The 27,126-nt window shown below is 38.6% G+C and overlaps 1 protein-coding gene and 1 long non-coding RNA gene across 4 annotated transcripts; one reads left to right on the forward strand and one right to left on the reverse strand.

Moving 5' to 3' along the window:
- On the reverse strand, positions 1 to 5,551 carry LOC128374828 (uncharacterized). Its single transcript, XR_008323063.1, has 3 exons — positions 5,218 to 5,551; positions 3,615 to 3,662; positions 1 to 56 (listed from the first exon to the last, which is right to left on the reverse strand). It is a non-coding gene; the product is annotated as an uncharacterized LOC128374828 (long non-coding RNA).
- On the forward strand, positions 401 to 26,614 carry gramd2aa (GRAM domain containing 2Aa). Of its 3 annotated transcripts, none has more exons than XM_053334790.1 (12): positions 401 to 730; positions 5,572 to 5,676; positions 12,679 to 12,736; positions 14,134 to 14,461; positions 15,338 to 15,441; positions 16,115 to 16,213; positions 20,006 to 20,077; positions 20,176 to 20,232; positions 21,759 to 21,936; positions 24,237 to 24,330; positions 25,179 to 25,283; positions 25,565 to 26,614. In XM_053334790.1, exons 2-12 carry the CDS (start codon positions 5,582 to 5,584, stop codon positions 25,566 to 25,568), a joined length of 1,194 nt encoding a protein of 397 aa, XP_053190765.1. In that variant the 5' UTR covers positions 401 to 730; positions 5,572 to 5,581; the 3' UTR covers positions 25,569 to 26,614. The 3 variants fall into 3 exon arrangements, with proteins under 3 accessions (XP_053190765.1, XP_053190869.1, XP_053190810.1); XM_053334894.1 differs by having other exon boundaries at positions 14,389 to 14,461; XM_053334835.1 differs by lacking the exon at positions 401 to 730 and adding an exon at positions 843 to 981.
- The last annotated feature ends 512 nt before the right edge of the window (positions 26,615 to 27,126 follow it).

Genomic DNA, 27,126 nt, shown 5'->3' on the forward strand with positions numbered 1-27,126 from the left:
CATTTTGCTGGCATGGTTTGGGTCCACCCTTCCCTCTCCTTAGAGGGGAGGGGTCACTGCAAATAATTACAAAGTAGTTCTGAGTTATCACCTTCATCCTATAACGATCATTCAAAAATAATGAATTATTAATAAACAGTAAGACATTAGTAAATAAAAGACATCCTGACTGCCTTTAGATACACATTATAGGGATTTTAAACGTTTGAGCTGTTGTTGAAGAAATCAGTGTCATAAGGGAAATAAAATAATTAAAAAAGTAAAATTTGTAATTTGAAGATAACAATTTTAAAAGATAACTATTTAAAAAGTCAGACTCCAGAGGGCCCTGTGGTCATCAATCTGTTTGGCTTGAAGTTGCAATGAATCATCGGTGCTTGTGTTATTTTGGTCTGCTGGCTGTGGGAGGAAAGTAGCCGTCGTTTTAATCCTCCTGCAGAGTGTAAACAGGCACACTGACTGTGCTATAGGTAAACTCCTCTCTACCTCTGCACTGTCCGACACACTGCAGAGGAGACTGAGCCGGCTACACAGCACACACTCCGAGCTGCAGCCTTAGCTTCATGGATTAGTGCCAGTTTAGATGTGGGGTTATTGTTGTTTTTTGTCAGTTTTTCGCGGATAAAGGACATAAAATGTTCTGCGGGACTAATGCAGATCACGCTTGAAGACTTTTGCGGAGCTGCGGAGCCACGACGCGGCGGGGAAAGTCGCCGGTTGTGAGCTACAGGTAGGAGACGACGACCGATGTTAAGCTAGCGGAAGAAACGCAGACTCACACTTCCGGCATCGCCTTCAAAATAAAAGCGACAGCTAGGTGTCACGGGCACAAAATGAGGACTGATGAGTTTACATCAGCTTGTGCACATCTGTATGATACTGTTACAGATGTTAATGCTCAAATTCATGTTAATACTCATACACTGTAGAAAAATATTGACTACAGTTTTTGGCTCACAAGAGTTGTCAAGCTGTGTGTGGGTGAGTCTCTATGTTTTACTTAAGCTATATTGTCTCACGACACTTATCATAAATTCAGGTATAAATAATCCAGGATGGTTTTATAATTGTCATGCATGTAGTATTATGTTTATGCTTTAATTCTCAAAAGATTGAGTTTCAACTTTTATTTTGAAGACTAAACGCCTTTGTTCCGGTCTCAATCTGCTGGTTTTGACCAATTTGACGCCCTTGCTACTTTTAATGGTTAAAGGTTATTGAAAAAGACACATTATAAATGTAGTTACACTTCAGGAATAACATGTATGGTTACAGTCTTGTTTAAGACAGATATTTAAAATAGAAAATGTGACTAAAATGTAAAGACTTTTGACCACTGCTGCTTTTTAACCATTATAATGCTGCAATGTTGCTTAACTTAACCTTTAAAGGTCTATTCTGCCACTCATAGCCTGCATACAGCTTGATACCCACTGTTACCACTATTAATATTAGTCATATTTATATAATTATTATTGTTGTTGCTGTGCATCTCTGTGGCTTCCTCTTTCTCTCTCAACCCAACCGGACAAAACAGATAGCCGTTCACCTAGAGCCTGGTTCTGCTTGAGGTTTCTTCCTGTTAAAGGGAAGTTCCTCCTGCCACTCATAGGGGAATGTTGAGTCTCTGAAAGATAAAGACTATAGTGTAGATGTGCTCTATGTGAAAAGTCCCTTGAGTTAACGTTTCTTGAAATTTGGCACTAGTTATAAATGAAAATGGATTTGACCTACAAAAATAACTTCACCTCACAAGACATTAGATTTTCCACAAGCACTAATTTGCTTTTCCTCTCACCGGATTACATTCACACTAACAGTGATTATTGTGCTCACATTTAGCCCTCAGTAAGAACATTTGAAGCCTCGGTCGGCTTAAAAACACATTCGTGCCATCAAAGGTTGTTTTGAGGTGCTTGCACAATGGAGAGGTTATTTTCAGGAGGTCTCAAGCAGTGCAGATAGAGTATCTCAGAGTCCAAAGGCTGAGCTCCCGTTCCAGTTTCATAGTCTCTTGTCTGTGAAGCTCCAGTAGACCAAACAAAGTTAATGTGAAACAATAAAGAAAAGGAATCCAGTGACAACAGACACTCTGGGGGGAAAAGGATGAATCGTTACATGCAGCCAAGTGATGCAACAAAGCTTTGAAAATTATTCACGGAAGCTGGAAAAGTTTTTATTTGTTAAAGTTTTAACCCACATACACAAGAGACAAACCTTGTGTAGTTTTCCCTAATAACAAGTCAAACAGTTTTTCAGACAAATTAAACTTTTCCTATACACACCCAGTGTAAACAAGCCAGACTTCATTGCGCTCACTGACAAAGCCGTGTGCCGAGTTCTTTGAGGTCTTCAGATTTGACAAACCCACACACAGAAATCTCAAATTCGTCATCGATGAATCAATTTATTTGCTATAGTTTATTAATGTGTAGCAGCAATAAGCCAATTGTGTCCCTGCCCGAGTTAACATAGACTCATCCATGGTTTAGTCTTTTTGTTTCCAGTGCTGAGTTTGACTCGATTACTTGTGATAAGGAGCTGAACCTCAAACACTTTCTGGAAATAGCTGAGAGAGTGAGAGGCCTGAAGAGGGAAAACATCACCATGAAGTAACAGCTTTCATTTGTATGTGTACAGATTGTGCCTTTGATTTTCTAAGAAGGTGGAAGGTGGATATGTCAGAATTATAACACTTATATAAAGATATAAAGTTGGGACATGGCGTTAGACTGTAACAAACTACAACTTAGTGGCATGGAGCTTCGGGGAAATGACAGACTGGAGGCTGAAAGAGCTGAGTGATTCTCCAACAACAATCCCAGTGACTAGCAATCTTAACAAGATTACTGTTTATTGGATTGGAAGAGGTCTTGTGACAGCACACAATGTTTGTCTCCCGAGACGAAGAAGGACATGTGGGAAAAGAGACGGAGAGGTGGAGGCCTTTCAATCAACAATAATTTAAAAAGAAAGAGAAAGGAGAGGAGAGTTTAGGAGAGATTCAGCAGAAAGACAGGAGGGAGATTTAAAAGGCAGTTCAGCTGTAGCTCAGTACATACTTACCTTTCTCTTCTGATGTAGAGACATTGAGTTTGCTTGAGGCTCATATATTTATTTATCTATTGGCTTTTTATCCAGACTTCCAGAGACCCTCAAAAGCGTTGTGGTAATTATTTGAATTTAAGTTTTGTATAGTTACATGAGAATCAGCTGACATTAAATACATCATCAAGGTGGATCCTGCTTTATCACCTAATCTTTAGACTCTTTAATAGTCCTGTGTCAAAAATGTGATGCTCTGCTTTATTTCAGCTGATATTTTTGGTACTTGATGCATATTACAGAAAGATTGGATCCTCAGGTTATTCACATTGTCCACTGGCACATTTTAAATCTGAATTGGGTTCAAACTTGGATGGATGTACTCGAAAAGTTTATATATAAGAGCAGGAAAAAGAAGGAAAATCTGACTGCTACTATTTGTTTATGTTGCTACTGAAGCTAACTTACTGTTCTCTATTGTAATGATACAGTCTGTTTAACCACTCATATACACACTCTGTATGTGGACCTTGTGGGTCAGTCAGTTTGCTCACTATCTGCTTATTTACCTTAGAAGCTTGGCAGTCTGGTGTTTTCTGTCTCAGCCGTCTGCTCTCCTGGATAACACACATTTTTCAAAATGAAATGACAGTTTCAAATGCAGACAGTGTGCTGGCAGATGTGTTGGTGAAGTGAGATGACTGACATAAGCTGAGCTGGGGTGACTGTCATTGTTTGTCACAATTTATCTGTTTAATTCCAGTCCAGAAAACCCACACAGACTATTTAGGGCCCAGTTCAGATATCTGAAATACTCCCACGCCTAAGAAAGGTTTTTCCTCTCAGTGATAAAATGTGTTTTATCGCAGGGCTGTTGTCTTTTTGTCCACATGTTTCACAAGGTTTTTAAACTGCAAACAAACATTTTGTGGATTAGTTAACAAAAAGGCAAAGTCTGCTCCCTGTGCCCTTAAACAAGGACACAGCTTAGTGTCAGAAATTCCCAGCTGTCGGGTAAAAGGTCACAAAGAACTTTTTTTTCCTCTCTTAAGTAAACTAAAAATAAGGTCTACTAGCTCATGCATGTTTCATGTCTCTAGTTTTCATACTTGAGTAAATAAAAGATAACCAGCAGCTGTCTAACACGGCAGCATATCAAACTCAAAAACTACAGTATGGTACAGTTTTGAAAGTGAGAAGCAGTAATGGAAGATGTATGTGATTTGTAGTTTGTGTTGTCTGCAACATTGCAAAGCAACTTAATATTCTCCAGTCACCAACCAATGATTTGTTGCATCCTTTTACAATACTCCAACTCAGGCTCTTCCTCTCAAAGAGTGTCTGAGCACAGCTGAAAGCCCCCCTTTGAAGGGTCAAATCAGTACAAGGCTCTGTTTAGCCATTAGACCCACATCTGGGATCAGATGCTCCCCCTGAACCCTTAACAACAGCCTGAAAGACCCCACAAACCCTTTCCTTATCTCTATTGCAGGCCTTTCACCCGCTATTCACCCCCGTGTGATCACTGATAACCAGTCAGATGTAACCTTTAGGCCCAGGAAGCCTCTGTTGTTTGAACATGTCAGTGGCTGACGTGAAGCTTCTGGCCAATTAGAGATAATACACTGGAAACTGCATACAGCAGCCTATTTCCATCAACACCTGTAATTATACTGCGGCAGGTGGTAACGACTTCCCCTCTCCCAGAGGAAAATAGGGAACAAGGGCAGGTGTGTGTTTGTGTGTGTACAAGAAAGAAAGGGAGAGATTTGATGTGCAGGTTAGAGAAGAAACATAATGTTAAACTACTACGTTTTGCAGCATGTTTTAAGGATAAAACTAGCTTTTTTCTAGCCATCTACTTTTCCACACCCCTTGTGGTCTCAGTGTAGTTGTAGTTACCAAAGTTTTCCCTACAACAAGAAATCATATGCTGCTATCCATTTCAAACTGTGTGCAAACTAGCTTCCACTGGTCTGAGAAGGATCTGAGCTAGATAGTTGGTCACAGTATACAAGAAGGTGTGATTGCCTCCCTCATTGTCAATCACCTAAAATCCACTGGGAGAAATCTTCCCACTTTATAGAATGTATGGTCAAATCCCAAAATGTTTTTTTGCTACCCAGAACTGATAAAAAATGTGCCTTTTATAAAGCATTTGAATCAACTCACAACAGTGCATTAGGTCAGCCATCTGCATCACCTCAGAGGTGCTCCAGTTCTTTGTAGACATCTGGGTGAGAGCAGACACTGACCCCATTTACACAAGAACGCGGCTTCATTTAGCTGAGTGGATATTTCTAATGTAATGTCAACATGCAGAATCAGACTTTCTATGTTGCATCACCACTGTGTTGATTTTGAAGACAGAGTCCACTTGTTTGCCCATAAACTTTTTGGGGTAGAGCTCTTCTTTGAAACCAAACCTGGAGACAAAAACAAACATCATTTTTTTTACAAGTGTACATGGCGCTCCAGCCAAGAGGTGCCTGCTGTTAACCCAACGCTGTGTGTTTGTGTATTCAGGGCCAGGAGCATGACTGAGCAGCAGGAGCAGAGTGAAGAAACAGGTCTGCTCTCAACACAGGACCTGGAACCCTCCAAGGAGGACGACACACACGGCCACTTCAGGCAAATCTCACACACGTACACACTCACACACACACACACACACACACACACACACACACACACACACACACACACACACACACACACACACACACCTCTCTGTAACACTTACTGTCTGTCCATGCTGTTTTCTTCCTTCATACGCCATCTGCATCCTGTGCATGGTCATGGGTTACAGCCCTAGGAGATTTATCTTCACAGCACTTATTTTCTGCTTTTATTTCAGCTGTATTTGATGTCAAACAATGGTCAAATGCACACGCACACACATAAAGAGAATGTAAACACAGACTTAGAAAAGGAGACATTTTTCTTTTCATTATAGCCCAGACGAGAAGATGCATACATTCAGAAAATGTACATTTCAGTGGTCAGCCCAGTAATAATGTGTGTTATTAATTTCATTAAGTATTTATATGCACAATGTCTGTCTGTGTGTGTGTGTGTGTGTGTGTGTGTGTATGTGTGTGTGTGAGAGCGTTATATAAGAAGGATTCGAGGCAGGAGCAGTGTAATCCTGGGGAATCTGTTCTGGGATAGGATTTAGCAGTGAAGCATGGTGTGTGTTAGTAGACTCAGTGAATAGGAGGGACCTGAACGCTTTATGCACATGTCAGTCTTCAACCTGCTATGTGAGTGTGTGTGTTTTATCTCCTCCTCCTCCTCCCAGCGCCTCACTTACCTCAGCATTTCAGTGGTGCTGCACGCAATATTTCAGCTTGTAGATATTTGTTTAAATCTTTAAAGCTGCATTCAATGATTTGTGGGAAATAGAAAAAGTCACACACACCATCACAACATATAATGTGTCATCTGTGTTCGCCCAGCTAGTGTGAATTAAATATGCTATAAAATCAAAACTATGAGATAAAAGAGTTCAAACTAACATTATACCACAGTTTTGTATCAACATATACAAAACTAATAATTCAGTATTGTAGATTTTTTAAATAGTTTCCCATGAATCCAACTGTCTGGGTATTTGTAAAACCAGTGCCATGTTTGCAGGACCTTTGTCTTTAGATTAGATTAGATTAGATTCTTTATTGTTATTGTACAAAACATACAATGAAATGCAGGTGCACTCAGGGAGCAGGTTCAAATATCAAAAAATAAATAGAGTTAGATAAAAATGAATTAATGCCTCCATTAATTCATTCATATTCTCCTCTGCATAGCAAAAACAAACCATAACCTCATTCATTGCCAGCGTATGCAGTTAAAATGGGATATTAAAAAAGAAAATGTATAAAATAATCTGTATATTTCTCCAAACAATGTTTACTACATATCCATAGGTGGTAAATTAAAAAATGAAATTCCTCATGGACAGTGCCCTGGTTGCACTCACTACTTATAGTTCAAGTGTTGCTGATAAGGAACCAAACATAAGGAAGTGAATACTGAATGTCTGTGTACACCATTTCCCAATCGTTGATTACAAAAGACTTGGACTGACTGTGCAGATATAAATACTTTAAAACAAGTCTGAGATAAAACTACAGGTGCTCATTCAGTGTGAGCAAAAACACATCAATAGCAACTCACACTGTGAGTAGAAAAGTAGAAAAGTACTTAATTTTGACTTTTGGATGAACTGTTCCTTTAAAAAGTCTAATTTCAAACTTTGACCTAAGACTCAGGAGACAGTTTGAAAATTCCCTCCACTTCTCTCATCATTTCTCTCTTTCCACATTGCTACTTTGAAACCTTGTTTAGTTTTTCTACTTCCCTCAGTGCTCAAAGTCCCAGTTTCTTCTCCTTCAGCTAAATTATTGACTGGGAGTCCACTGCCACGTCGGCCACCGATGGGAGGTGTTCGCTTTCTAATTTAGGATTCAATTTAGGATTCTTTGAGCTTGTAATTAGTTTCACTATTCAGCCTCACAGCCAAGGGCACTGAGATACATGTACAAAGGCGCATGCGTACACACACATACACGTACACACACACACACACACACACACACACACACACACACACACACAGTAGACGCAGCAACATTTTGCTTTGCTCACAGGGGTGTCAGATGATTTTGTTTAATTTTCAAACCACAGCTTCTAAAAACGATGGTTACAATCAGAAACAATTGCTCTTTCAGTCTGCACATGATGTGCCTCCACGGTCCACTGAGGAGAACCAGCATACTGTGCTACTGTTGCTGTGTGCAAACTTTACAAGACCTGCTTTGGTGGTTTTCATGTTTTCACTTCAGCTGGAAAATTCAATCCAACCTTGTGTGTTTGTGAATGAATTCATATGTCCAAAAAAACCTTAAGAGACACTGTGGTGAATCTAGATTATACTGTTGTATCATTGACAACTGCCTATCCCTGTGTGACCTTGTTACACCCTTTTAATAAAAGATGCTTCACCTTTGCATACCCACATTCACAGCTTTCATCATAACAACGGAAAGGGGAATTGCCTGTAGCGATTTTCTCCTCACACTCACCTGGATGTAGCAGCAGTATTGATTAAGACCTGGGTCTTGTATAGTAGAAAGACGGACAGATGGACAGCTGGAGTGAGGTCTAGAGAGCTGGTTAGTCCCCACAGAGCCACCTGTGTTTTTAATAATCACTCTCTTCTCTCCACCTGGTTGTGCAGAGCCACTGTGGAGCCTATTTATAGGCAGCAACCAGCAGGCAAGAAGAGCAGCACACATGCACTATTGTTCATAACATGGTCACAAGGTAATAGCATGCCTTTTCTAGGAGGGTGACTTTAATTTGAAAACGGTGAATTTGCACATCTAGGAAGAGCCACAAAACGGTACTGAAATTGTTTGGGAATTCTAAACTTTAAGGTGACACTTCATGTGTATTATTGTACATTTTACTACTTTTAATCTACAAGACATTTTTACTTAATAGGTAAAAATTTCCCTACGAAGAGAGGAGATTATGTTGTATGATGTTATAAAAATACATTTTTTTGGAAAGGCTTTTAAAATAACATAATTCTCCCTTTTAAGTGCTACAGCATTTACTGTATTAAAGATAATACTTGATGTAAAGGGAGTAATGTATCACTTTAAGTGTCTGTAGGCGTCCAGCAGACCCTGGCGAGCTGGCAGTGCTGTCACAGCTGTAGTGCACTGCTGTAAACAACAGTCTCATCTTGCTCTGACACACACACGCACACACACACACACACACACACACACACACACACACAGCAGGCAACCATAGCATCTGTCCTCCCCCTCTGCTCTCTGACACTTTAACCTTACTTGGTCTTTTTCCAGTCTGGCTTGTATGACTTTGTCTCACCCACTTTCTGTTTCTCTAAAGGAAGAAGAAAATTATAAAAGAGTTAGCATGAAGATAAAAAAAAGAATGATTTAGAGTTAGATTACAACCATAGACTGTATATAAAGTTGGACGTAGCAAGGTTTAATATCACCCATTAGTTTGCATTGGAGCCATTTTGAAGTCCTTAACTCTCCTTAATACATTAATAATCCAGACTTGCTGCTCATGTTCAGCATCATCTTTTCCATTTGGAGCCAGGATCTTCTAAATTAGGAGTGCAGGGTGTTGCAGGTTAGAGTATCGTTATCAAATGACATTAAACTTACAAAATATTGTGACAATGGTCCAACTTAGTGTGAGTCTCAGTGCCAAAGAGAGCAGCTGGTCTTCAAATCTTATGAATGGAGCAATAATTTCCAAAATGACCACCAGTACACTTATTACAGGAATACGAATTTAGCGATTGATATAATGATGAGCTGCAAAAAGTAGTATTACAAGAAAGTAAGTAAGAAGTTGATGCTTTTTTAATGAGAATCTACTGGCGCCAGCATCCAGAGGCTGTTGATTCATAGTTTGCTCCGTTGTCATGGAGATGAATCTGTTGAAATGCAATTAAGTAGTTGTTATAATTGAATCTGCATCACTTTTGGGACTTCTCTTATTAGTCGGCGCGGATGTCCTAAAACTGCTCTAGATGACAACATAACAACCATCATAAACTCGAAGGACAACAAATCCATCTCCATGATAAATTAATAGAAGATAGCTTTATGATTTCCCCTAACACACACTCCACCACCAGATTACAACATGAAGGTCCACATCCTGTTTCAAGGCATTCTCCACACTGACAGGAATAACATGCAGGGGTAAAAGGCTTAATTATTTATCATTTTATTAGCCTTAAAGGAATCCAATGTAAACATGTTGAGTCTAAAAAATACTGGAGTGAACTGATAAAATACCAACCATGTGTATGCCTTCAATTGCATGTAATGTAAACTCCCTCAGGGTGCTAAAATCTGCAAATTTACAAAATAAAATAAATAGCAAAGATGTGACTGCAGTTGCCTCAATTGTACAAGTATCATATCATAAGAATAACATCCAGACTTGCATGGCCCATTTCATACACAGATAAGTTCAATATGCTTTACAGTAAAACACAGAAATGAGATAGAAAACACACAGGCATGTAAAATACTACACATAAATAAAATAACTTTTCAGCCACCCATACACACACACACACACACACACACATACACACACACACACACACACACACACACACACACACACACACACACACACACTAACTACCAAAAGCCTGAGAGTAACTAAATGCACCTTCAAGGTACATTCAGGATTGCTTGATTTAAGGGATCTGATTAGTCTATAGCCAATGAACAGGTTGGAAATATATTCAGGAGCTATATCATTAATGGTCTTATAAACAAGCTGTAATACTTTGAAATCAATGTTATGCTTTACTGGGAGCCAGTGAAGTGTTTTCAGTGCAGGAATAAAGTGTTGTTTTTGCTTAGCCCCAGTTTGCTGTCAGGCTGCAGGACTCTACTTATTGTATAGCAGAACAGGCATTACTTGATGAATTCGTGATAACTTATAATACTAATTAAAATACTTTGTGTGCTACTTTCTATTCTGCCAGATTTAAATGAACAATGACCATTTTGCTGTGCGCTCAGATACAGCATTTCCCCAGACATCCTTATCTCTGTGTCAGACAGTCAGACACCACAGCGGTTAGAGTTTCCGGCTCTCTTCTCCACAAAAAGAAGAAAAGCCACATGAAAAGAAGCAGCAGTGTCAGGGAGAGTTGTTTGGGGGGGGCAGAGGTCACAGTATCACCTTACCCAGGGGAGAGTCTGTCATCAGAGCGGGGACACTGACAGGTCCGTGTTGTTGTTGTAGCGGAAACAGTGAGAGGTTATTTTAACATAATGTCACCTGGCTGTAGCTGTACAGTAAAGGACGCTGCTCAAGGAGAATACAAATGTGGTGCTGCTACATTCATTATGACATTGTAAGAGTCTCATGCTGAATTGTAGTATAGACATGTTGAGAAAACACTGGATGAAGTAACGATTTGGTCAAGATGGAATGAAAAATGCCCTTTTAACCCTTATAGATAACATTCCTGGTTATATTGTGCACCTATTTAATAATATATGCCAAAACAAAAAACAAAAAAATCAGTTTCTTTGTATTCTTATATCAAAATCCAATCATCTTTTCTTCCTGTAAAACAATAAAGGCTGAAACCAACTAATTCCAACCAATAATATCATGACATTCACGCATCAATCAATCACTTTTACAAGCACAAAGGTAAGATTCATTATGATACGCCCACTTTTGAACATTCAAATCAAATTCCTCCCACCTGTCAACCCTGCTTCACTCGGAAGTACATCACCATACAGAAGTTAGATATACCTGAAATGCTGATTTATCTTGACTTTAATTTGCGTTGCAGGTTTAACACAACTGCTACTTTTTTACTAATTAAGGATCTGAATACCTCTTTCACTGCTACCTACTATTATCATAAGGAAAGAGACATCAGACAGCTATTTCTTTCTAAAACTTTCTTTCTTACACACTGTACTTCATATTTTAAAACTGTGTGTTTTCACTTTTAAAATAACAAGAAAACCGATGTGTTTGGTAGCAATCTTCCTATCTCCTTCACATGGTTGAAGACATCAAGGCTTACTTTCCTCCCTTCATCCCTACATATGATGGCTCTCTTTCTCTTGAACTGTATGAAAAATGGCTTCCACCGAGCGAGAAAATCCATCACGCTGCAATTTGGTGTTGCCAGAGCTTCTGTTTTATCAGTATCTCCTCGAGCAGCAGTGCTTTCATATCAGAGTTGTGTTGTGCTCTGTTCACTGTCAGTCACCTGGCACTCACAGAGAGACACGGGAAGAAAAGGAAGTCTCTGTCAGGAAATCATCCCTCAAAAATATCTCACTTTTCAGACTTTGTTGTCACATCCATGCCTTCTTCTTTGAAGCATGTTGGACAGCAGTTCATTTCAATGACACTTTGCTTAAAGGGCTGATTATACTATATTTTATCTGCTGGGTGGTTCTGTCTGCATGAGCAGTAGATATGAGTATCATGCTGTGACATCTGCTGCACTGCTTTGAGTATTCCTCCTGAGGCAAGCTTGATGCTATGATGTATGTGTGTGTGTGTGTGTGTGTGTGTGTGTGTGTGTTTGTTCATGTTTTCTGACTATAAAATGAACAACATGGATAATATCCTGGCATAGTCACTATTTGTGTTTAAACAACTCAATATTTATCTTTGATTATGTTTTTTGTGAAAGCCTACATTTCCCTGCAGTTATGCACACACTGATGATTAAACTCGTCATGTGGAAGCTTTGATCCAGCTGGGATTTTCATGCAATGTACACAAATTACAGATACACACATACACACTGGCTAACCACCATTTGTCATGCTGCCAAGCACTTTGTTGCCTTTTTGGGTCAGAGGAGGCTATTAAATACACCTGGATGAGTATATTGATGTCTACTTTATTTTTGTTTTTTAGACGGCTTTTTCCTACCTCTGGAAATGTTTAATATGCAGGAGATTCATGCCATAGTTGACACAAAGTAGAATTATCATTATTGAGCAGTAAATGTGCTACATATATAAAACTGTCATTTTAATTACAAGTGTGCTTTTCCTTTTATTCCAGGTTTCAGTTGATTGAAGACCTGTCTTATGAAGATGTGAAAAAATGTTACCGGGGTTCGGTGAGTCTGTGTTTGTTCTTACCTCACTGTTTAATCCTTTTCTTTTGTGATGTTTTGACTTATCAACATCTCTCAGTTTAAACTACGTATTTGACACAAGACTCTAAGAACAATGCAGCAAATCTGTGTCATAATGACAAAAAAATAAGATTAATGTTTTTTGCATTTCTTACATTAAATGATCTCTGTCTTCAGTTTTTCATTTGCTATAATGTCAACTAAATAATTATATGTTCATTGACATAAAAACATAAAGCCCCTGAAAATGTTGAAAATTCCTGAATTAAAGAGCATCTTTCAAAAAAATACCAGTCAAAACATCTTCATCAGGACTGTGTGGATGTGGTTTGATGAGATTTGATTGACATGACCCAACAAGAAAATACATTTTCAGGGCCTTTAAGATTGTTGTATAGATTGCAGCAATGCACCTGCTGCAGTCCTGCCCAGTGCCCTCCACACTTTAAAAAAAAAGAGCCACATACATTATCATTCACACAATTAGAAATGTTACAACCACACTATAAATCAGTGATAAATGTATAATCATTTCACTTTTGAATTCAATCAGAAAATGATTAAGCATAAATAATTATGAACCTGCTCCCCCCCCAGTGCATATCAAGCTCTCTGTAGTACTGTAACCTACTGTAAGCGCCATATTCCTGAGGACAGGAGCTGCTCTAGCACGAGCTATTAATAGAAAGACAAAAACAGGAGCGGCAGACAACAGCTAACTGAGCAGATATGAGTCAAAGGAAAGATAGATGAGATACACTGCAGCACAGAACAAGGCAAAGACAATCGGGTAGCACAGAGATATCTGGAGCTGGGAGTGAGTTCGAGCTGTGAGGGGAAGAGAGCTTGGGAATGAATGGGACCTCTTGTGTGTTCAGGGAGGAATATGTGTGATTTTCTCTGAAAAGTGGAGGCTTTAAAGATGTCACAGACTGCCACAGACAGAAGGAGAAAGTGACAGAGAAAGGGAGGAAAAGGCAACAGCAGCGGAAGAAAGGAAGGACTTTATGTGAGAGTAGTGAAGAATATTGGTGTGTGCGAGAGTGTGTGTTGTCTTTTCAGCTCAGAGTGATGAAGGGCAGGGTGTGTGTATGTGTGTAGAGGAGGGAGAAGGAGAGGGAGGGTGTCAGCTGGGTGCTGCAAAGTGTAGAGTCACTGGAAGTGTATTCGAGACAGAGAAAGAGAGCCTTTTAGTTTCTGAGAAAGAGCTCAGTGGCTGTAAACTGAGGCGCTGCAGCTGTAATTCTGTAGTAGTGTACGTGTGTGTGTTGTGTGTGTGTAGGTGTACACATTAGCCTGGTGTGTGTTCGTGCGTGCATGTAGGCTAGAGGTAGTTGCAGAGACGCAGTCCTGTGTACTGACCAGCGACAGGGGAACAGTGTGTGTCTTGCAGCAGCTTGCTCCAGGCCTTGGATGTGCGCGAGTGTGTATGTGTGTACGGTGCCAACGTGCTGAGCCTGGTGCAGAGCTCGCGTCCTTTGAGGGAGAGGGTGGTGTCTGCGGCGACTGGAGCCGGAGTGGCCGGAGTGGCCGGTGGTGGTGGAGTGGCCGGTGGTGCCGGTGGGGCTGGTACTGTGCAGGCAGGCCGGTCCGCCAAGGAGCTGCTCATGACTCTGCCCTGTCCCTCTGCACAGACTGTCAGCAAGTACAACTCGCAGTACCACAAACTCTTCCAGTGCGTGCCCAAGGATGAGATTCTCATGAAAGGTACTGTCCCTGTTACTAAGAGGAAAACTGTAAGACTGTGTGTTGAAGTTTGGCATCTTTTAATCAAGTTGTTAACGTTGATTGACATTTTATGCTTCACTATTAACTGTCTGTAATATGTTAGTCATTATTTGTATTTTTATAACCCTGTCAGCTGCTAAATTTAACATATTATGATGATATTGGTCTTTTATTAAATATCAGCTATTGACTGTTCATCTGATCCAGTGCTTTTATAATGGCAGCTACATAAAGGGAGTCTATCATATTGCATTGAATTTTTATTTTAGTTGCATATTAATTATGTAATTGTTTAGTAGAGACTTCCTCTGTTTGAGAGGCTTTTCCACCCAAACTAACATATAATTGTTGTGGACACACTGAAAACATGCAAGATATTGGGTTATTTTTTTTTAATAATATTCAATGTTTTCACAACATATCAGTACTTATCAGCAACTTTGGTATCTTCAGCAAGCATCATATCAGTATTTGCATACCGATAGCCATACACAGTACAACAAACTGAAATTGTACAGTGTAGTTCATTCATCTGAAATGACTTGCACTCTGTTCAGCTTTGTGTCTTTGAGCTTCATTTCGGCCATCTGTTTAAGCCCAGAAACATTTAAACTGTCAGATTTCAGGATGAGCAGCTTAGCCTGGAGAGTATCAACTAATCCGTTTGTACAAGTTTGTTGCTATGTACAACCTAGTAAAATAAAATCTATCATGTGAACTTTATTTTGGATTTTTATGATTGTTTTAAATTGTGAAAGGCTTTGGTGATATTCTTTTAATAATCTCCTTTCTTTATTCAGCTCATAGTTGTTGAAAGAGTAAGAAAAATAGTTTTTTTGTCTCTTCTGTTCTCAGTGTACTCCTGTGCTCTTCTCAGAGACATCCTTCTACAAGGCCGACTCTACATTTCCCGAAACTGGCTGTGTTTCTATGCCAACCTCTTCGGCAAGGACATCAAGGTAGGACTGACTGACGGACTACTTTATAAACTCAAACTGACTGACAAACTTGAATTGACTGACTCCTAGTTCCGAATTCACAAGCTGATTGGACAACCTCATGTCCAACCTGTGAACCTGACAGTCAGTGTTAATGGGTTGACTTTCAGGGGCACAATCTTAATACTCTTATGAGAACTTACCCTCTCTATGCATGCACTGTGCAATCACGTACCAAGAACAGGTAGACTTTCTGAACCCTTAACCTTCACCAGTTATGGGATTTTCTCTTTGATGTTTTACATGGTTCCTTTCCTTCATTTCCTTGAAACCTAACCTCTCCTGACATCTGAGTGACAATAAGCTACTTATTCAGACTGCATTCCTCACATACTGACTGAAATAAGAAACGTTTTTTGCCTACCAGTGATTTTTCTCCAGGGGCTTTTCCCCTGGATTCTCTGCCACCTTGCTCTGGGAAATGCCGTAGACTTTTTTTATTCTTAACAGCATTTGACTTCATACATATCATTAGAAAAGTCAAAAAAGGTATTTTGTGAACGTAAGAAACAAAATTAGACATTTATTCATATCACATCATAGTTTTTAGCTCACATATAAATCATCATCTGCCTTCTCAAAACTGAGTGTCTTCTTATGAAGTTATTTTCATGCCTTTTTCTGTCCTCTGTAGGTGGCTATCCCTGTTGTTTCTGTGAGACTGGTGAAGAAGCACAAAACAGCGGGCCTCGTGCCCAATGGCTTGGCTATCACCACAGACACTGGCCAGAAGGTAAACACTTCCATCACAGTCGCTGTGAATTAAAATACTTATGCTGATTAGCGCAGCATGGCTGTATTTTCCAAGGAGAGGTGTGATGGAAAGAACAACACTGTGCTATAGATAGAAGTGAAGTGCCAGCTCGGTAGCACAGAGAACTGAAAGGTTTTTTCCACCATTACAGTAATGTGTAGAAGGGCTTCTTAACTTCCTGACAGATGCAGCCTGTCATCAAGTGGCTTTTTCAAATACATAATGTACCTTTCAGCTTCTGTTCTGGCCCCAGCAGCCCATGAATACTAATGTCCAGCAAGCTAACAGCAGCACTTGTTGACATCTGGGGGCTTTTCTGCAACTGCCAGTCAAAATAACATAAAGTTGACAGTGGTGGAAAGTAACTAAATACATTTCCTCAAGTACTGTACTTAAGTTTAATTTCAAGGTACTTGTACTTTTCATTTGATGCTACTTTATACTTCAGCTCCAGCTGGCAGCTTTTGTTACTTTTCAGATGAAATCAGTGGTTTTCAACCTTTTTGTCTTTTGACATCTTACAAAAAGCAGTGTGTAGTCAGGGTCACATTTCAGATGTGTTGTTAACAGCTCAGCCAAACAATGATTTTTCCTTCTAAACTTCTCGCACGGTTTCATTTCAGTAAATGGTCAAATGATCCAATATTTCACCAAACATCAGAGGTTAGAGAAAAGGTCCAAACACTGAAAACATATTTGTATATCAGAACATTTTTTTTCTTCTTTCCTCTCCCATTAATCATCTCAGGACCCCTTAGATTTACCTGGTGACCCTTTGGAGGGGGCTGACCCCTAGGTTGGGAACCTATATATATATATATATATATAAATGAAATATATGTACGTGGAATATTTTTACGTTGCTGGTATTGGTCCTTTTAAATAAGGGTCTGAATATTTCTTCTACCACTGAAAGTTAAACTCCACAAACACATGAAACACCATTTAGTGTTAATCAAGGTGATTAAAACTTTTTGATGAATTGTTCTCTCTAATTATTTTTGCAATGTGCCTCAATGAGAGAAAAAAGCACATTTACGCTAACGTAGAAAAAACTAATTGACGTAAATTAAGTAATTAAAAAGTATAATTTAGTAATTTAGTGGCAGGAATTACTGAAATAAAACAGTGAGTGCATGCACATTACATGCACAAATTAGGGAAGTGATCTATCATCCATATTTGGAAACATCATGCTTTGAGCTAAATGCTAATGTCTGCATGATAATATGATTACAGTCACAATGCTAACATGCTGATGTTTTGCAGGTATAATTTGCACCATGTTCACCCTCATTTGTTAATTAGTACTAACACAGTTTAGTGTTAAAACATTTTAGTCATTATGATAGATCATTGGGGTACCATGACTGTCTGTACAAAATTTCATGGCAATCCATCTAATAGTTTTTGAGATATTTCAGTCTGGACCAAAGTGACTGTAGCATGGATAAAAACGTCATCTGACACACACTGTGGTCTGTGGACTTGACAAATACAATACAATAAACAGGTTTTTAATTACTTAATTCAAAGATGGGACTAGTTTTCATTTTAATTTATTATAGTCAGCGTTTTAATGTTTTATCATCTTAAAGCTCAAATCCATCTTTTTAATGAATATATGATAATTCCAACCTTCATTTAGTAAAGTGAAATGGGGTGATGCTCTCATAGCTAACAGGTGAAAAGAAACTGAAATCAAATCTTCATGAGTAGCCATGTTTTAAAATATTAACTGCTAAACTGAACTGAACTTAAAAAAAATCAATAACTGCTTTCCAGCACATTTAACTGTATATCTGATGTTTATCGCCTGTATCAAACTAAAGAGGCTTTTATCTTAAGGGGTTGTGTTTTTGCACGAGTTTTAAGGTCAGACAGGGGGTTTCTAGATGTTTCTGATAGCTTTAGGTAATCTTGATGAATCATTTTTGCTCATGGCAGATCTTTTTTGGGGTAAAATAAGGAAAGAGAATATTCAGCTTGTTGCTAGTAAAGGATTTTCTACAGCGCACAGCACACACATTTTACCGTGATTCCATGCAGACAGTTTTTAGAGCACATACACACAGAAGAGCCAGCTATTCAGAATAATGGCCGGTATCATAAAGTTCAGAAGTAGTACATGTTTTTCTTAGATGCTACATAAATGCTGCTTCTCATTTGTATCACAGCTTGCCAAACACTCATCATTAATAAGTAACAAAAGAAAAAAAAATTAATAATATATAAAAAAGGAAAACTGGGCTGTTTTTCCCAAATTAATGCAAAAGAAAAAGATGTAATTCCCCTGCACTGTCAGCACTGAGGTCTACCGGGTATGCATCAGTTAATAGAATACATTTTTTCAGAAGTCTTCACCTTTAACTGGTCACATGCTGCGCCTCTTTTTCTCTATTTAAGGTTGCATGTTGACCCAGCTAGTCAAAGCATAACCCTACAGTGTAGATGAGTTGTTTCCTTTTGTGCAAAAGGCTTTTATTAATGCAGTCTGAGAAAAAGAGTGAATGAATCTCAGTGGTGAAATATTATACAATGATATTGCAACCCAGTGTCCAAACTACAACAGCAGCTTAGATTACTTTTGTCAGTGAATGTGAGGCATATGGCACATGGAAGGTATGTCTCATGCTGTACAAGGACAAACGTGTCTAGCCTTCTGTACTACGGACTGGCGGTTGTTTGTGCCAGGAGAATTCCAAGCGGGCCAGTCGCTCAGTGGTCCACTTGAGCTGCCCATGATACCCCCCTTCCCCTTATCACCACCCATTGTGGTGTATCAGCAAGCTGGTTTTGGTGGGCTAGAGTCAGTCCCAATCTGTCCCTGGTCATTCCTGGCAGGATTATATGACATGCATTATATAACCATGTGCCGTACATGTATCTGTACAGCACACTTATACTGCAGTGTTTTAAAAATGAAATGAGATTGAGGTAAAAAAGTTCATAGCTGGTGTCTGTAACAATTAAGCTTAGGCTCATTTGTTTTGTTTTTTTTGACTCAGTCAGGTCATGTGACACAGAACAAGTCTGTACATGAGCTGAGATGGACAAGAACAGCTTACACACACAATATCACAATGTTTCAAGCGGTCATTAATAATAAAGTACTTTTAGATAACAGTGATATCTATCCAGGTCACAGGGATATTTGTATAATCTGTCACTGACCTGTCGTTCCTAATTTTTCCTGAAAGTACAAACTGGAACAAAAAAATGTGATTAGAAATATCCTCTTTGTGCCCCAGATTAAAGCTTTTGAATACTTCAGTGTTATTAGGCCAGTTGACTCTCCCAACAACGTCCATGCGCTACTACACCGCATATAAATTATCATAGTCCACTCTACATCCTCAAATCCGCTGATTGCATCCGGACAACATGAGCAATGCATTATTTTCTTTGAGCTTGTGCAGGCGCTGATGAGGGTGCTGATATTTCAGATAAAGCTACCAAGATTCAGATTGATGTGATTATTTCAGAGGCATTTAGAGATGTAAAGCAGAAAATCCTCTTCTCTCAAGCAGAAAATCCTCTTCTCTCATCTCTTTTCTATCTAAATTTCATGAAAATCTGAGTACATATCTTGTCCATATTCTTCAATCAAAGCTTATCTAACTACTGTATGAATAAAACTGAGAGACAATCATTTTGTTTCACAGATTAATTCAGAATACTTTTGAGGAGCCTTCACTGTCTTTTACTTCGACTATATCTAACCTATCCATTGGATTTTTACATCACTGTTTTTCTTTTTTCACTCCTCAGTATGTATTTGTGTCTCTGCTATCAAGAGACAGTGTGTATGATGTCCTTCGCAGGATCTGCACACACCTACAGGTCAGTGAACACACACATATATGCTAGTAATTCATTCAGTCTATATTCTGCACTGTTTGTGTACATGTCACTTAAACAGATTGTATTTCTATCTGTAGGTCAATGGGAAGAGCCTGAGCTTGAAGCAGTTCATGGAGGAGCCAACCTTACTGCTGGTCAGTGACAACAAGTCTTTGATAGAGAGCAAATCACACAGTCTTAAAGATCAAAGCAGGAGAAAGTTCTCCATCTCAAAATCAGCAGACTTTAAAACAACTTTAACACTTTCTGTTTGTGCTTCATGTTGGTCTTGAGGGCCTCCGACAACTCTCACTTACAATTACTCGTGATCTGGAGGCTGACTTCCCTTCTTACACAGACGGGATCAATATATCATTCTGTAGATGCTGCAGCCTCGTACTGAATTCTCCTCAGTCTGCAAGATGCTATCAAAAAGCCATCAAAGTGAAGTCACCTTGTGCAGTGTAGGCCGCTCTGCGACAGAGCAGCTTTTGTATCAAGAAATAATTAAGTTCTGTGAGCATGTTTGCCCTTGATCTCACTCAAGTATTCAGAGAAAAAAGGGTTTGTTCATGTTGCCAGCATCTTTGGAGGAAGGTTCTTGTGTTTTTGTAAAACCTAAATCTAAAAAGTGTTGAAATACCTTCTTATATTTACAGTAAACATAATTAAGAAATAAATACAGAAATTTGCCAGCTAGCCAGAAGATTTTCTTTTTTTGATGGAAAGGGCTTAAAGGCTTTAAAATGAACACATTCACATAATTCACTCTTTAAAAAGGGTTTTCAGTTAATGGCATTTATTAATGCTTTATAGACATAAAAAAGAACAACCTTTGAGTTGCCAGGTTGTGAAAGATACCCTTGTGCCTGTACCAAAATCCATTTATCTATAACTTATTTACTTGAAACTTGATGGTTCATCAGAAAGCAAGAAACCTATGACCCATGATCTCATAGATTACCAACTTTTAATAATTATTATAGAAACGATAAACACAATGGACTTTTACAACATGACCTACAAAGCATTAATGAAAGATTGATTTATAAAACCATTACTTACAATTCATTTATAAAAGGTGACTTTTTAGGAAAGTTGAATGTCGTAATTAATCACCCAGATAATCAGTATGCCTCACTTTTGTGGACCTCCAGGGAAAGCCCACTGATATATGAAATGTGATGTTGATGTAGTTTAGTGGTTTCAAACCTCTGGGGGGGGGGGGGGGGGTCCAAAGCATAATTAAGCGATTAGACAAGGGGGAAAAAAAGTTAAATACAATATACTTTCACCTCTTCAGGCCTCTAACTCATTCAAATGAAACAATCTAAATATGGAAACAGTACTATTTGGTTGAACTTCTTACAGGTCAACACTAAGGCCTGTGTTTACAGACATCACTTTTTTTGGGTAGTATTTCAGGGTCATCAGTTTTGTGACTTAAAATGGGCATGAGTAAAAACAAATCAGACCTCTCCCCAGATCTTACTCCAAGCTATTCTGGCTCAATGATCTTTCAAATTTTACTAAGCAAGACCTTGAAATCCATGTAAAAGAACATTTGGTTCAGCTTTATGAACCACTAGTGTGCTAGCAGGTGAGATGTTCACACTTATTCTCTATCAGTATCATCCCTTTTCAATAGATTCTCCTCTTTCCTCCTCTCTGTGCGTTGCAGGATGAGTTCCCGGCTCCAGACGAGTTCCCAGTGGTTGACGAATTCCCATCAGTGTTAAAGTGGAGAAGGAAACCCTCAGTGGTGTCTGTGTCTTCCTCCCTTCCTGACCTCCTGGGGAACTCCACCAGCAGCCTGAATGCCACAGACACACCCTTCAAATCAGAACAACCGCTGGAAGGTGATAAAATGTTCTATGATGCGGTGTCATTGCATGCATGCAAAGTCCAAGGTTTTATCCAAGGCCACGCACTTTCTATTTCGTGTTGGAATTGATAAGCTGGATGTATAGTTTGCTGGAAGTTGTCCACATGGTTTATGATCATCTATCATTAGATGTATCTAAGTCACAGGTTACTACTGTCTAAGGGTAGGTTAATCATTCAGAACATGGCACTTTTCTACATTTAATAAAAAAAAGAGTGATATTGGATGAGATCAGGTAATTAAATCATTTAATATGTACACTGTTCCTAGATACAGTAGCATATGGAAGTGAGCCACTTCAGATAATGATGAGGCTCTGCTGGCCTTCTTCTGGTTGTGAGCCTGAAGTGGCCCATACGTGAAATAGAAAATATGACCCATGTATCCCAAATCAAATGTGGGCCTTTTTTTGGTAAAGATGCTTTGCTCTCCAGTATGTGTATTCAGGATGTGGGCCAGTTCTGGTTTATCTGTTTTTTCTTGGTTGCCATACGGCATCGCTATGGCTCACTTGTGGCCCAGATCTTGGAAACAGGAGCGGACCGCCCAAGTACCATCGTTCCATTTGGTATGTGGGCCAGATGAACATGCCAAAAGTGTTGGGTGTGGGCCGGATCTGGGCCACAGCAAATTTGCTATGTGGGTATATACATAGTATGTATATTTAATGTACAATACATATTATGAATATATATTAAAATATGCACAATACATTTATGTTACAAAATCGTTTCTCTCTTTTCAGACCAATATATTTGGACTGTTTTGAATCAGCTATTTACTTGTTTTTAACACCGCACTGAAATCAGTGGTTTCATTATAATATTATACTAATATAATATAATATTATAATATTATACTAATTATAACTGCAGCTTTTTAACCACAAATCTACATTCAGTCAAGAGAAAACACCACTGTGAAACATTTTAGAGGTAAGTCAGTTGCTGCAGTCAGTTTTAATTCATAAACAGTCACATCCAGTAGGGTTTTATTGAGAAAATCTGTGCTCCTTTCATCTTATCAGAAAGTCCCTGTCATCATATATCTACAGTAGACATTTAATCATGTTTATACTGAGATACATGGATATAGATACTATTTATCTGGATGCATATGTTTGTGTTTTTTTGTTCTGTTTAGTTGTTTTTTATTATTTTGTGTGCCTGTGTGAGAGAGAGTGAATGACTGAGAGTAATTGCTTTTGGATGCAATGTTTCTCTTACACAAGAAGACATTAAACTCCAAATGGAGATTAAATCATGTGGGGGCTTGTATTAAAAAGATTTGGACAGATGCAGATTAAATAGAGATTATCACAAACAATGTCTGCTGTCAAAGTTGTCCGAGGACAGTTTAACAGCTATATGCGGACAGGTTTTCTAGATCCTTTAAAATATTAACCTTTTTTTATGTTTCTGTCTATTAAATATTGAACATTTGATCAGCATTTCTGTACATTAGCATCATAGGTCACCTGTGGGGTGGAAAACTGGGATACGTACGTAATTTAATAAAAAAGAAGTACTCCAACTAAATAACAACACCTGTATTTACAGTGGAGCCACAGTATGTCACATGTACAAAACAAAACACACACAGGTCCTATGCAAAAAGCAACAATGCATACATGTCAACTAGCATACAGTAATTGTAAGGATGTAGAGATATAATAATTAATTCATGGTTATCATTCAGACAATATAGTGTTCATTTTCTCACTCAATATTTTAATCTAATATTTCTATTTTTTTTAAAACTTTGAATGTTTATTCCCTCATTTAACATACAGTTAGCAAAATATGTTTAATTCTTAATTTGTTAGATTTGTTGTTTCTATAGATTTTGGTGAAAAATGTAAATAATCTAACAATTTAAGAAATAAATCACTTTTTTTTTTTTTTTTTTTTACAATTTTACTTGGTTAATATTTCTAGGCTGTTACAAGGACATGTTTTTATCTTCACAAATCAGCATTTCAGAAATCAGATGGGACCTCTGACAGTTGATAATGGTGGTTCATATAATGTTATTACAGTGTGAATGAAAACAAGAAGCAGCTATTGGAATGTGTAATTAATCAGATTTAGTTGGTAATTTGATCAATTTTTTAACTCCACGCTGGATATCGTCACATTTCAAACTGCAAGTGTGCTGTATGCTGGTTTGAGCGTAGACATACAGGTAGGCCAGCGCTAATAATGCAAGTACTGCTAATGATTTTATAATATATATGTGTGTGTGTGTGTGTGTGTGTACGTGTGTGTGTTACAGAGCGAGCTCTGCAGACAGACAGAGGCCTTTTATCAGAGCCAGTGGCAGAGCTTGGACAGATGGAGTACCAGCTGCTCAAGTTCTTCACCCTGCTGTGAGTATACAGAGAGACACACAACAACACCACCTTCACCCCCTCTAACAGCTGAGTCACAGCCACACACACGCTGTTAATATTAACAGGAAGGTTTATAAATAGTGGACACTTCAATCAGACTGGCAGAACACGGGGGGGATCAGTGCAGCTAAAACACTTTTTAGTCTGTATACTACCACACAGTATATCAAATCATTTCTACCAGTGAGGGTCATGCCCTCCTGACTCCACCTGCCGCACCAGCACAGCAGGGTGACACAGCGATCAGGAAGATTATTTTTCACCCAGAGGGCAGGCACTCTGCTAAAGTGTCCTTTAGCATGCAATGACGCCATTCAGACCCTGACCTCTGACCTCTGTGTAGGATAAAAGCAAAAAAGAATAATTACTGTATATAAAGTATACATAATGTACTTTATATTTTTGGTTTATTTAGTCCTCTATGATAGCAAACAGAATATTTTAGGATTGTGGACTTTGGTAGCGAAAAAAACAAATACATTTTTGGTTGAATCTTGGCCATTTTTAACCATTTTTATTAACCAAAAGATTAATCAATTAATCTACTGACAGATTCGTATGATTAAAAATCTCTATAATGAAAATAATTGTTAGTTGCACCCCTAATGATTTGCACATATGGAATTAAAGCTTGCAAAAACACTGGTATGGTCCTTTAAGACTGATTTGGTTCAACTTTAATGCTGTGAATCTTGACAGAAAGTCGACTGTCGCCTCCCAGTGTTCACTAAGAGGCATTACAGCTCTCCTCTGCTACTTCAACAGCTGATTGTACTGTCTAGCATCTTGTTATCTTAAGTGATTTCTAATTTCTCTCTCATCAGCATTATTCTCCTCATCCTGTCATCGTGCTACCTGGCCTTCCGTGTGTGCAGTCTGGAGCAACAGCTCTCGTTCCTCAGTAACCCAAATCTGCCCCTGAGAGAGAGGTAACTTTCATTATTTTTTTTTTAATGAAACCACATATTCTTTTTGTTTTTGATTTAACAACACACCATATATACAAAGTACAATCAGAGTCTGAAACTGAGGAATAGGAGATGAAATGAAAACCAAACCAAAATAAAACTATAAGAGAATTAAAGAAGTGGAAGCTGAATGCAGAAAAAGGAGGGTAGTGTTGGTGCATGAATGGGTGTGTTTGTGGGGATGTTTGAGTCCACCAGTCACTGTGGATGTCTTTAAACCTTGCCGCTTTCTTCTCATCCAGGTAGCCACTGCTCCTCATCATCGTTGGTTTGGCTGCTGTTTACTCCTCTCACCCTCAGAGTGGTTGACGTTGCTCTCCTGCACAGATCCAGGACCAGCGTAGAGCCCAGAATAGACCCCGCACCAGCCGCATCACATGAAGGAGCACCATCACCCTGACTCTGGGCATCCTAACGGACCTTCCCAACACGGGATTTAGTGATCACTTCCAGACTATGCAAACAGACTATTTATTCCTGAATACACAGTAGGTTTTACTGTAGATTATGACTGTCTACCATTTCATCTTTAACTACATGACACTGCAGTGGAGAGAGATCCTAAAATAGTGAGCAGATTGCAGTTGAACATGAAGCTTTTGGAGTGCTGGAGACTAGAGGTGAAGAGGGTAAAAACAAATTCAAGAAAATCAATAAATTAATTGCTTGAAGACTTGAAAAGTAAACATATTTCAGTTGAGTGATGACTCATCCACAAACTCCCCAGTTATCCTGACTGACTACAAATGAACTCAATCAAATTGATTTTTTTCCCTGGTGAGCTCTTGCCATAGCCCTCAGTAGTAAGGCTAAAACTAGCTGCGACAATGCACTTTTTAAAATATGTCCATGTGTGTAACCATTTTAAGTTTTTAGATCTATTTTTTGTTTAATAATAGGTACTCAGTTGTCATTTCTGAAGGTATTTATGGAAGGAAGCGCTGCTGCGACCACAGACACTTGACTGAATAAGGTTACCTAACTGTGATAAACTGGAATGATAACACCTCTTGAGCGTGTTAACTGTAATGTGAATGAGATGGTAAGATGATACGTGTAATTTTTATTTTTATTCTTAATCTGCCATGTCAAAGGAGTGTCCAGAGTGTTTTTCTCTTATACATTTCAAATGAAGTTACCAAGGATTTAAAAAATGACTCACTGAGGTTCAGAGTGTACATGTTATCATATTTTTGATTTTGAAGACATGGATGAAATGTAGTCTTAGACTAGTTTGTGAAATCCCTAACCATTTAATTGTCGACAAAACATAGACAATAAAGGTTTGTGTCTTTTAATCTATTGTGTTGGTTATTGTGGGTACCAATACCTCTATAACAAGATCCATTTTGCCATGTTGAACCTCCACATAAGACCACCATGAAAAGACTTGACTGAAATTTTAGTGACCTCTACAACTCAGCCTCTGTGGAAATTATGAAAATAAAACTGTAGAGAAATTATAAAACTGGAACCCAGTATTGGCAGAAGTACACTGCTTCATGAAGTACATATGGAGCGTTGGCTGTGGACCAGTGGTTGGTTTTTATCCAGATGTCTCAGTTTAAATTTAATAACATGTCACTGTTTTCATGGGTAAAACATTTGTATTTTCTACAGTGTCAACTGCTCAGAGGCTACAAAAACCAACCGTGACTTCACTCAAGGAATTCATGAATACAATTACACATTGTACATTATCTGATGGAGTTTGAAAAGGCTCCATAAACACAAGAGGAACCGTGTGACCCTTCCCGTTAAGAGATATTCCTGTGACAACAGTGGTATTCAGCTATATATTCTC

Source organism: Scomber japonicus, chromosome 1, assembly GCF_027409825.1.
Source record: "Scomber japonicus isolate fScoJap1 chromosome 1, fScoJap1.pri, whole genome shotgun sequence".
NCBI classification, from domain to species: Eukaryota; Metazoa; Chordata; class Actinopteri; order Scombriformes; family Scombridae; genus Scomber; species Scomber japonicus.